We start from the raw sequence: 12868 nt of genomic DNA on the forward strand, positions 1-12868 counted from the left end.
TATATATATATACATACATATATACACACACATACACATACACACACAGCACACACACATACACCACACATACATACATACACACCACACATATACCACACATACACACACACATACACACAACACATGCACACACTCACACAGCACATTGGCACAATAGTTATCCTTCTCTTTGAGGGCAAGCGATCACTTTCCGGTAATTCTCAGAGGTTTAATAAATAGCGGTGAGAGATGTATGAAAGGCAACACGGCGGTGTGTCAAAACCTCCTTGCGAACGAGGCCATGGTTAGCAAGGATCTTGAGGAATTCATGGCGAAAATTTTGGCCAACAAAGGCATAGATGACAGGGTTAAGACAACTATGAGAAAAGCCCAGGATTTCAGTAATATACAGGGCCTGGTCAATGTCATTGCGGCGTTCGCAAGTATCTTCAATCAAATGGGCTCCTAAGAGAGTGTCTGAGAGCAGAACCAGATTGTAGGGCAGACAACAAAGCAAGAAGACCAACACAACAGCAAAGATCACCCCCATGGCCCGGTGTTTCTGCCTCATGTGGGTCTTAAAGAGCATGCGCAGTGTGAGCCCGTAGCAGACCAGCATGGTGAGCAGTGGCAGGAGGAAGCCAAATATGTGGGACAGACCCCGCAAGGTCATCCGAAAATCTGTTGTGGCTTCACCCAGGACTTCATAGCAGACTGTACCAGAACGGAATGGTTTATATGCCTGGCGGAAGATAGCAAAAGGCAGAGACAGAATCAAAGATAGACCCCAGATGCCCATGCACACGAATTTAACCAAGTAGCGCTTTCGGGCCAGCGTATGGGTGGCATGGACGATGGCCAGGTATCGGTCCACACTGATGCAGGCCAGCAGCAGAATACCACTGAAGAAGTTGACTTCCTTCAGGAGTGAGACCATCTTGCACAGGGGTGTGCCAAAAATCCAGCCCTTCAATTTGGAGACAGCCAAGAAGGGCAGGGTCAATGAAAAGAGTAGGTCGGCGATGGCTAGGTTCAGCACGTAGACATCCATGACGGATCGAGTCCTTCGCCTGTATAAGATAACTAGCATCACCAGCGAGTTTCCCAGCAAGCTCAGAAGGGACACCAGTGCATAAAAGACAACTAAAGCCTGCCTGTTGGTTATTGGAACTCTCTTACAGGGGGTGAAATAATCTCCAGTGGGCAGCATTCCCGTGATATTTCCAAATTCTTTCTCAAAGTCACCCTCAGGATTAGTCCAGATGAAATATTCAGCCTCGGCCATTGTTTGATCTAGGTGAAAGGTAAGAAAAAGAGATAGGATTTAGTAACCAAATTCAAGTGTTGTGAGAGTTGAGGGGGTAGTATTGGCTTCTCTGTTGCCTTGACAACCGAAGTTCACCCCCTTTGCCTTCAACTTGAACTTTGGTAGAAGTTAGCTTCCTAATGCTGTCAAAGTCCTTGGACAGTCAGTCTGAGTATAGAATAAAACCCATGGGAGATACCTTTGCCTTCAGTTGGCTCTACAGTTCTCAACTCTATGCCCAGCTCTTCCTTGTCTCCTCTTAACCATCTTTTTCCTCAGCCACACCCCTGGGTTCAGATGCAGTCACCAGGTTGTTCTTACACTCAGGGAAGAGCCATCACACAGCAAATGGAAGGAGGCAAGGTGTATCTGGGCGTCCCCTCCAACCTTATGTCTTATATGTGCCCCCTCATTATTGTTTGCCATTTTTGTAAAGACTTATTATTTTTCATTGCTTTTATTTATGTATATGTGCATATGGACTTGTCTGTGTGTCTATATGTAGAGGTCAGAAGAAGGCATCTGATCCCTTGGAACTGGAGCTACCAGGAGTAGCGAGCTGCCCAAAGCGGGTGCTAGGAATCAAACCCTCAGGAGCACTCCATGCTCCTAACCACTGAGCTATCTCCCCAGCCCCTTGTTTGCCTTTCTTAAAATCTACCTGGAGAAAGAGGCGATAACTTCAGATTACATTACACTGTACTCTGCGCCTTGCCTTCTGATGAGATTGTCTCCGGCTTTCACAGTTGTAAACATCATGTCAAAAGCACACAGAAGAGGCCAAAGCGATGATCCAGTGAGTAAAGGTGCCTGCGTGCTGCCAAGCCGAAAACCTGAACTTGATCCCCAGAGCCCACATGGTAGAAGGAAAGAACTACCTCATGTAGCTTATTCTCTGGCCTCCACACCTAAGCTCACACACACATTAAGTGTGAAATAGAAAAATTTTAAATGCATGTCAGGGGTTGGTGAGATACCTCGGCAGAGCTTGTCACACAAGCCTGACACCTTGAGTTTGCTCCCAGAATCCATGATGGGAGGAGGAAACCAGCTCCTTAAAATCATCCTCTAGCCTCTGGCCTCTGTATATAGTCCTGCACACGCGAGCACACACACACACACACGTACACGCACACACACACATACGAGAGCACACGCACACCTCTACCCAACACCAGGGCTCTGCAATCTGGAAGTATTTAGAAGTTAACTAAATTTAAGATGAGCATACTGTTACCTAATGCCCACTCTCAATGGCTACCTTACCTGGGGCCTTTAATCCCCAAAGATTTCCATTTATCAACTGCAAATTGTGGGAAAACAGGGAGCTCTCCCAGGCTTCCAGGCCTTGGATTCTATGGCAAGGGCAACCACATCCCTACCCCTTGGGATGCTCTCAGTGCCAGAGTTTGCATCTTCACAGAAGATGAAGGTTAGAGAGAAGCAATCAACACTGAAGGAAAATGTTCACCTCAGCCACATAACAGGAGAGCAATAAAAAGCAATGGCTGAGGGGAGGGGGGCTGTGACCGTAAGCAGAGTTGCATACCTACACACAGTGAGGGGACAAGAAACCATTTATCAGAAATCCCTTAGTCCCACAGAAACTAGTGAGTTTTCTAAAATAAAGTTGGACCAAGCCTTCCTACCCCAACAAATGGACTGACACACAGCTGACACAGGCTCCTACCTGAGGCACCAGCTGGGTATGTTCCTTGTATGCGGGAGGAGCCTGCAGCTCAGGAAACAGAATGATCGAACAACCGAAGGGACTGGATGAATAAAAGAAAAAGAGGGAGAAACCACACCTCCCCTTAGAGCCCCACCCACATCTGCATTTGGGTACAGATGAAGTCATGGGACCCGGCAGTATCAGAGATTCCGTGAGTTCCATAGGCATAGCAAGGTGACGCTGCAGTTAAGGGTGTTCTCTCTAATTCCTTCCCTCTATAGATGATCACTTCTACCATCTTCAGTCTCTTGAATTTACCCGCACGTGCCATCCCTAAGTTTCCTAATAGATTACCTTGAAAAGTTTCTAACTTCCCAAGGGGAATAAGAAAGGGGGCAGTACAGACTTTCTATAACAGAAGTTTCAGAAATCCACGGTGGGAAAGACTTAGGGAGTCTAAAGGAGAACTTAGGAGAAAGCTGGTGGTAGGGTCTATACTTAAGCTGTGTTTGGACAGCACGCAGACATTTATGTTGGTGCTGGAATAGAACCCAGGACCCAGTGCATGCTGGGACAAGTATCTTACAGCTGAGCTACATCTGCAACCCGAATGCTTGCTGTTTTGTTTTGTTTTGTTTTGTTTTGTTTTGTTTTGTTTTGAGACAGAGTCTCTCACAGCCCATGCTGGCCTAAAGTCCATAAACTTTCATCTCTCTCCCAAATATTGGCATTACAAGTATACACCACTATGCCCAGCTATAAGCATGCCATTTTCACTTATATTTATAGGCATCTTTAGGGTCATGTGGTAGAGATTTTGGAAGGAAAACCTCTCCATTACACTCCCTTTTACTTCCAATTATTGCTTGGTTACAGTAGAGCTGAGGTTTGGGGCATGGCCACTCCTTCCCTGGAGTCTATCAGAAGACCATGAGGGCTGGGAAAACAGTGAAAGACCATCTGTGGGTGATGCCATTACTGCTCCCCATTTGGTACTGAAGGACGGCTTCTTTAGAAAGCTGCCTGAGAAGTCCCTGAGCAACTCACAGCTGACCCCTGACTTTATTCCTGGGGCTCAGTGGACTGGTTAATTTGAACTATCAACTAAACACAACCTCGAGTCATCTGAGAAGGGAATCCCAATTGAGGGATTTCTCAGATCAGACTGCCCTGTGGGCATATCTGTGGAAGATTGTCTTGATCTCTAATTGATGTAGAAGGGCCCAGCCCACTGTGGGAGACACCATCCCCAAGCAGGTGGCCCTGGTCTATATAAGAAAACTAGGTAGGGATGGAAAAATGGCTGACTGGGTTAAGAACACAGACTGTGGGCTGGAGAGATGGCTCAGCAGTTAAGAGCACTGACTGTTCTTCCAATTCCCAGTTCAATTCCCAGCAACCAGATGGTGGCTCACAGCCATCTGTAATGGGATCCGAAGTCCTCTTCTGGTGTGTCTGAAGACAGCGACAGTGTACTCATAAACATTATACAAACAAATAAAAGAACATGGCCTGCTCTTCTGGAGGACTCAAGGTTAGTCCCCCAACATCCACATGGTAGCTCCAAACGGTCTGTAGCTCCAGTCTCAGGGGAATCTGATGCCCTCTGCTGGCCTCTGAGGGCAGCACATGCACATGATGCTCAGATGTCCGTGCAGGCACAACACCCATGTACACAAAATTGCCTATTCCGTGTGTGTCAAGATGAACGTTTCCTGCAAGTGGTTTACAAAGAATTGTGTCTAAAATTTAACATTTTCACGCTTATTTCCTGTTATAATTTTATGTTTATAATTCCCACAGTGCTCTATTATCTTGTGTACATTTCAATACCATAATCCTTTTCCAAATAAAAATGAAACCTTCAGTTTCCACAAACTAAAAAATGTTTAATGAAAGCCAGCAAGCCACGGCCCTGTGAGTGAGCCAACAAGAAGTGTTCCTCTGTGGTTTCTGCCTCAAACCCCTGTTCAAGATCCTGCCCTGAATCCCCTCAGGGTTGGACGGGGACCTGTACACAAAATAAATCCTTTCCTCCCCTAGGTTGCTTTTAGTCACAATCTTCTCTCGGAGAAACAGTGATGAAGTGGAAGCTCTCCTAAACCTTTTCCCATTATACCGTGAGTTCCACTGTGCTATGATAATGCGTTTGCAGGGGAGGCTCCTGCTCTGCACTGTCTGCAGCTAGAGAGCAAAGGTCCCCTTTCCAATTCGCCTTTGGATCTGTCCTCTGCCAGGAAACACAGCATGTGACTGCCAAGGGTTGTCAATGAAATGGTGTTTCTCACGAAACTCATGGAGTACACCGCACCACTCTAAAAGGACCTGAGACATCTGGCCACATACTCACACCTAAGATATGTCTGAGAGCTTCACTTCCGTGCAGCTGAGCGGGTCTTCCTGGCTGCCGTTGCTCCTGCCTAGAAAGCCAATCTGGGTTGCCAGTGCCAATCTGTGAACGTTTAAATACTGCCCCTCCCACAAATGTCAACTTTTCATACTACTGTTGCCTGCCATTGTGACACCAGCAAATGTGGTGGCCTCTTTCAGGATTCTCTTTGCTTTTATAAATAGTGGCAAGGGGGACTGGGACCCTTTCTGGACTGGTACAGTGTTGCCCAACTTTTAGGAAGGCCTGGGTTCAATACCTAGCATTGCATACAACTTGGCACGGGGAGCAGGGTGGAGGTGGGAGAGACTGGGAAGATGGCTCAGCAGGTCAGAGCCCTTGCTGCATAAGCATGAGAGCTGAATTCAAGTCCTCCACAGCCAGGTAGAGCCAAGCATGGCCAAGTACATTCCTATAACCCTAGCACTGGGGTGTGGGTTATAGGAACAGGAAGATTGGGGCTAGGGTTTGGTGACCATCAGCCTAGTTCCAGGTTCAGTGAGAGACCCTGGCTCTCAAGAGACTAAGGCATAAAGTAATAAAACAGGACACCCAATGTCCTCCAATGTCTCTGGCCTACACACATACCTGTGTGTGCTCACCCAAGCATGTCTACAACATGCACACACACCCCAGCCCACGCATAAACTCAAGGTCTGAGTGTAGTAGTCTATCCCTATCATCTAAAGGCATCCTTAGCTACAGACTGACTTCAAGGCCAGCCTGGAGTCCATGATACCCTGTCTCTGAAAAAAGGAAAGTTGCAGGAACTATGAGGAGACAATTGCCCTGGTGTCACTGGTGTTGGGACTGTGAGCTCTGATGCCTGACCTGGGAAAGACTTGAAATGGGGTAGTCCTAGACAGGAAGGAACTTTCCCACCAGCCATCTAAAGAGGAGGCAGCTCCCGGGGCAGAAAACACTAAGGACCCAAGAGGAAACTGTGAGTCCTAAATAGTAAAATACCTCAAGAAAGTATAGCTCCCTTGGAGCCCCGCCTACTCTTGGAGCTCTTTTCTCTACATACATTCATACATTCGTTCTGAAAAGAAACCCCCCGGGGGCTGGTGAGATGACTCAACAGGTAAGAGCACTGACTGACTGCTCTTCCTGAGTTCAAATCCCAGCAACCACATGGTGGCTCACAACTACCCATAATGAGATCTGACACCCTCTTCTGGTGTGTCAGAAGAGAGCTACAGTATACTTATGTATAATAATAAATAAATCTCTGGGCTAGAGCGAGCAGGTACTGAATGAGAGGGGCCGACTGGAGCAAGCAGAGGTCCTAAAACTGAATTCCCAACAACCACATAAAGACTCACAACCATCTGTACAGCTACAGTGTACTCACATACATAAAATAAACAAATATTGTTTAATTAACAAACAAAAAAAAAAACAAAAAAACAGAACATACTGGGCTGCCAGGAGAAGAAAACTTCCACCACATAGGGGCAGGAGTCAAAGACAGTGAGGAAATAGTGACCTGGAAGGAAAGCACTAAGAAGGGGGTTGTCATGGTTTGTATATTCTTGGGCCAGGGAGTGGCACCATTTGGAGGTGTGGCCTTGTTGGAATAGGTGTGACCTAGTTGGAGTACATGTGTCACTGTGGGTGTGGGCTTAAGACCTTCACCCTAGGTGCCTAGAAGTCGGTCTTCCATTAGCAGCCTTTGGATGAAGATGTAGAACTCTCAGCTCTGCCTGTGCCATGCCTGCCTAGATACGCCATGCTCCCACCTTGATGATAATGAACTGAATCTCTGAACCTGTAAGTCAGCCCAAATTAAATGTTGTTTTTTATAAGACTTGCCTTGGTCATGGTGTCTGTTCACAGCAGTAAAACCCTAACTAAGACAGGGGTCAAGGCCTGTCTAAGACTCAGATTTTAAACCACAAATGGTAGTACACACCTAGAATCCCAGAACTCAGGAGGCAAAGGCAGGAGGGTTATCATAAATTTGAGGCCACCCTGAGCTACATAGCAAATTCCAGGTTGGAGAGATGGCTCAGCAGATGCTCACTAGATGCTCTTGCAGAAGACCCAAGCACCCACACTGAGCAGATCACAACAGCTTGTAAATCCAACATCAGGAAATCCGGCCCCTAAGGGCTACTCATGCATAGGGCACACAGACAGGTAAAATACACACAGCAAAATACCTACACACATGACATCATAAAATTTAAAATTTAACCCAGTGGTGGCACATGCCTTTAATCCCAGCCCTTGGGAAGCAGAGGCAGATAGATCTCTGAGTTCAACACCGGCTTAGACTACAAAGTGAGTTCCAGGACAGCCAGGACTACACAGAAAAACCCTGTCTTGAAAAATAAAAATAAAAGATTTTCTTTTCAAAACATTTTTTAAAAATTAAAATTTAAACTACACAAGATCTACTAGCTTCAAGTTCTTTGAATATAGTTATCACTTGCTTTTCCTAAGCCCTCTGTTGAGCCAGTTCACAACTTTTGTGAATTTTTATGAATCTTGGAGCAATTGGGAAGGGCTGGGTCAGCCCTGCAGCCCAGGAGCAAAGGGGAAACGGCCCCTCTGGATGAGCGTGGTAGATAGAGACAGCAGCCTTTTCAGAAAGATAGAGCTGGAGAATGAAGGTTAGAAGCATCTCTCAGCTCAAGGTCAGGTAAAGCATTTTGCTGGAGGAAAGGAAAGGCACAAAGATATAGTGAGAAACAAAGCATTCCCAGTTGAAAGGGCAAGCCAGCCTCCCAATGCATCTTCTGCTCTCCATTTCCCACCCACAACCACTCCCAAGCATACCAGGCACAGTGTTCCCAACAGGGATGAACACTCAGTGCCACAAAGATGACTGTGACAGACGCAGCCTGGATGCCAGGCAACCAGCAATGTGTGGGAGTCTCCGTGATATCATCCTTAATACTGTCTTAAACTCAATGATTTGTCTGCAAGGTGGACAGTCACACAGTAGGGCTCTGTGTGGTCTTTCATGCACGAGTACACACTTTTAACACATAAACATCTGTTTACATCCTTCCAGAAGAATCCACTTCCATCTGAAGGTCAAAGGGGAAGCAGGTTTTTCCCCCTCTCCCTGTGACATCCCCGTGGTCACAGCAACAAGGGTAGAGGGCAAGTCTGTGACCTGTGATGAGCCAATCAAAGCCAAAGTCAGATGTTTGCTCAGTGTGAAGCATGTTATGTCATCTTGTGGTAACTGATGGACATTTTTGTTACCACAAACGACGATGTTGTCTGAGAACCCAAACAAACATATCCAGAAAGAAGAAGATCTAAGAAAATAATCAGAAATCGGAGCCAGGGTTCTGTGCGAACCTTGCCCAAGGCCGCCTTCTCTCTACTTCTCTGTTACAGGAGCCTGTAAATTCCTTATGCAGTTCAAGCCAGTTCAGGAGCTAGAGAGAACTCAGCTGGTAAAAAACTTCCCTACAAGTGCAAGGATCTGAATTCAACACCCAGAACCCAACACACACACACACACACACATGCATACACACACTCACATGCATACACACACTCACATACATGCATACATACACAGTCCCACACACATAGTCAAAAACATATACACACATACATACAACATATGCATACACATACACACACAGGCACACACACACACACACACACACACACACACACACACACACACACACACGCAAGCGCACGCACACACCGGGCATGATGATTTACACTTCCATTTGTAATCCAGCACTTGGGAAGGCAAAGACAGGTAGGTCCCTGGGGCTCAACAGCCAGCACAGGCCAGTGTGAGACTCTGTGCCAAGAAAGATGGGCAGCCCCTGAGGTTGTATACAAAGGGGGGGGGGGGAGAGGGAGAGAGGAAGAGAGGGAGAAAGGGAGAGAGAGACAGGGCGAGTGGGAGGAAGAGAGAGACAGAGAGACAGAAAGACAGAGAACCAGTTCAAGTTGAATTTTCTGTTATGTGCAGCTAAAATCATGCCCCAATGAATGGATGTTCGGAAAAGCAAAAGCTTATCTAAGGGTCAGAGTCTAGACTACGATGAGAGGCAGGGCAGAATCCTAAAGAGGCACAGCCTGGCCACCGGCAGACTCTGGTGGAGTCAGAGAAGCACATCAGAAAATGGCACACCGCACCAATGTGGAAGATGGGCCCGGAAATCAGTGCTCTGGAGCGGGGTGAACCAGTGCTCACATGCTGGCTATATGTGTATCAGTGTCTGAGCTTTGAAAGTTTGCCAAGATTTATCTGATGGCGTGTGGATGAGATACTTGTCTCTTGGGGTGGTTTGAATGGCAGCTCTGGGCCCCCATGGGCTTAGTCTGCAGTTGGTAAAACTGTGTGGGAAGGATTTGGAGGCGCTAGGAAGGATAGGGCAGTGTGATCTTATTGGCCCCAGTGTCTCTGTGCTTCGTGGTTGTGTCTCAAGATGTGAGTTCTCAGCTACTGCTCTACTAGCCACGCCTGTCTGCCGGCTGTCATGCTCCGGCTCCTGGCCAAGATGGCCATGGTTTCTAACCCTCTGAAACCATAAGCATTAAACCAAATGTTTCCTTTATAAGACTTATTTATTTATTTTTGTGCATCGGTGTTTTGCCTGTATGTATGTCTGTATGAGCGTGCCAGATCCCCTGGAACTATAGGTACCAACAGTTGTGACCTGCCATGCAGATGCTGGGCATTGTACCTGGGTCCTCTGGAAAAGTAGCCAGTGTTCTTAACCACTGAGCCACCATTTCTTTCCCTAAATGTTTCCTTTATAAGTTGCCTTGGTAGAAGCCTGTTATCATATAGATAGAAAAGTAACTAAGTTGCCGCCAGTGGAGTGACAATGTGACAGTGTTGACACTGGGTAGGAGGACAGGCATCAAACCTAACTTCCAGGTGCTAATCCTAGCTCTGTCCCTTGGGCCATTTGATCTAGGCCTCAGTTTTCTCTCATGTGTAAAATTGCAATAAAAGTAGCAACGTCTGCTAGCCATGGTGATGCATACAGTTAGCCCCATCACTTAGGAAACAGGGACAAGTGGATCTCTGTGAGTTAAAGGTAAGCCTGGTCTACACAACAGATTTCAAGCCAGCTGGGGTTACATAGTAAGACACTGTCTCAAAGAAAGGGGAAGAAGGGAGAGGGGGAGGGGGAGGGGGAGGGGGAGGGGGAGGGGGAGGGGGAGGGGGAGGGGGAGGGGGAGGGGGAGGGGGAGGGGGAGGGGGAGGGGGAGGGAGAGGGAGAGGGAGAGGGAGAGGGAGAGGGAGAGAGAATGGTCTGACAACTTGACAAAGGCTCTCTGCACCAAATTTGATGACTTGAGTTTGATCCCTGGAACCCATATGCTAGGAGAGAACTGACTCTCACAAGTTGTCATCTGACCTCCACAGTATGTGTACTAAATCATGCACAAGTACATGAGCGCGCACGCGCGCGCACACACACACACACATGCAGCTTTTTCCATCTCTTACATCCAGCATCCAATCCATCAAAATATGTGGCTGGATCCATCAGTGTAAACCCCACTTCTCTGCCACCACCCTTCCCAATCCTTCCCATCTCTATCATCAAAAGGTCCTGTCTCCCCTGGCTGGGCCTTTTCATTTCCGCCTTCTGCCCCCACGGGGCAGTGAGAGCTACCCACTTTCCACTGTCCCCCATCCAGCGTCTTTAAAGCATGAATTTTACCACTTTAAATGTATTTACTTGGGCTGAGGAGATAGAGTTTAATCCCCAGAACCCATATTTTAAAAGCTAGTCAGGAGACTGGAGCCATGGCTCAGTGGTGAAGAGTACTGGCTGCTACTCTGGACGCCCTGAGTTCAGTTCCCAGCACCCACACGATGGCTCACGGCCTTCTGTACATCCAGCTCCAAGGAACATGACACCCTATTCCAGCCTCCTCAGGCACCAAGCATGTATATACTGCACAGATATGCATGCAGGCGGAACACCCATATGCATAAAATTTAATAATAAAAAGTATCTAGAAAATACATTTTTAAAAAAGCCAGATGTGAGCCTGCGTGGTGGCACATGCCTTTAATCCCAGCACTCAGGAGGCAGAGGCAGGCGGATTTCTGAGTCTGGCCAGCCTGATCTACAAAGTGAGTTCCAGGACAGCCAGGACTATACAGAGAAACCCTGTCTCGAACCCCCCCCCCCCAAAAAAAAGCCAGATGTGGTAGCACACACTTTTAATCCCAGCAATTGGAAGGCATAGGCAGGTGTAAGATTTGTGGCAGCTCAAAATGACCACTGTTGTAAAAAAAAAAAGTTAAGCAAATGTCAAGATGTTCTTTTCCCAGAATTTGCCTCCGGTCCTTAAGTTTACCTGCTAAGAAATAGTCCTCTGGTGGTTTAGAAAGGTCCACACAACGTCTCTGGTCCCTAAGTCTGCCTCCTTAACCAATGATAAACTGCCAGCCCTAAACCGTGACTGAGAACTGCTCTAAAAAAATGTATAAAAGGTGTGTGCTTTAGCTCCTCAGGGTCGCTTCCATCCAGATTTTAGGACGACCCCAGCATGCTGGACCAATAAACCTCTTGCATTTTGCATCAATCTCTGTCTCCGTGTCTCTGTGAGTGGGACATCCAGGATGTAAGGCTTTTCGGTTACACAGGCAGAGTTCAAGGCCACCCTGGTCTGCAGAGATATATGGTCTACATAACCAAAGCTATGTAGTGAGATCCTGTCTCAAAAAAAAAAATTAAAGTAAAATAAAAAACAAACAAACAAAGGCATTCCTCACTTGGAGCTCTTCCTGCCCTAGGGTGTTCTTTCTCTGCAGTCTTGCTAAGACTTAGTAGCCACCAGCCACCCCATGCTTCTCTCCCCTTCCCTTCCTTCTTCTCAACCCCAGACTCTCAGCTTTCAGGACCTCAATGTTGGGGGTTTCTCCCTGGACTCCATATGAATAAGATCTGAAGTATTCATCATTTGGTGCCTGACATAACTTCATTCACTACAGTGTTCTCCTGTTCCATCCGTGTCATTGTCACAAAGGACAGGATCCCATTGTGCTCTCTGACAACTGAACTGTATTGTATCCCATGATGCACATATGCTAGATTTTCATCTCCACACCTGAATCAACTTCCATTTCTTGGCTATTGTGAACGGAGCAGCAGTGAGGGTGGAAGCTTAGACACTTCACCAACAGGCTGATTTCATTTCCTGTGATATAGACACAGACAGAAGACTGAATCACATGACGATTCTGTTTTTAATTTCCCAAGGAACCTCCCCCGTGCTTTCTGTAATGGCTACACCAATTTGCATTCCCACAACAGTGTGAAAGGTTCCCTTTCCCCACACTCTGACCAATACTTATTGTCTTATCTTTTTACCAATAGCCACTCTAACAACTGTGGGTTAATGTCTCATTGTGAGGTTTTTGTGGGTTGTTTTGTTTTGTTTTGTTTTGTTTTGTCTTGAGGGACAGTCTCACTGTATGGCCCTGACTGGCCTGGAACTCACTTTGTAGACCCTTGAACTCACAAAGCTCTGCCAGTCTTTGCCTCCCAAGTTCTGATAACAA

General features: G+C 46.9%; 1 protein-coding gene across 1 annotated transcript; it reads right to left on the minus strand.

Annotated features, from left to right (window-relative positions):
- Positions 1-211: 211 nt before the first annotated feature.
- LOC110304464 (C-X-C chemokine receptor type 1) lies at positions 212-3090 on the minus strand. The gene is made up of 2 exons (XM_085840752.1): positions 2938-3090; positions 212-1275 (listed from the first exon to the last, which is right to left on the minus strand). Exon 2 carries the CDS (start codon positions 1265-1267, stop codon positions 212-214), a length of 1056 nt encoding a protein of 351 aa, XP_085696878.1. The 5' UTR covers positions 1268-1275; positions 2938-3090.
- Between the last annotated feature and the right edge of the window lie 9778 nt (positions 3091-12868).

The sequence above is a fragment of the Mus caroli genome, unplaced genomic scaffold (genome assembly GCF_978045245.1).
Source record: "Mus caroli unplaced genomic scaffold, Mus_caroli_1 scaffold_1, whole genome shotgun sequence".
NCBI lineage: Eukaryota > Metazoa > Chordata > Mammalia > Rodentia > Muridae > Mus > Mus caroli.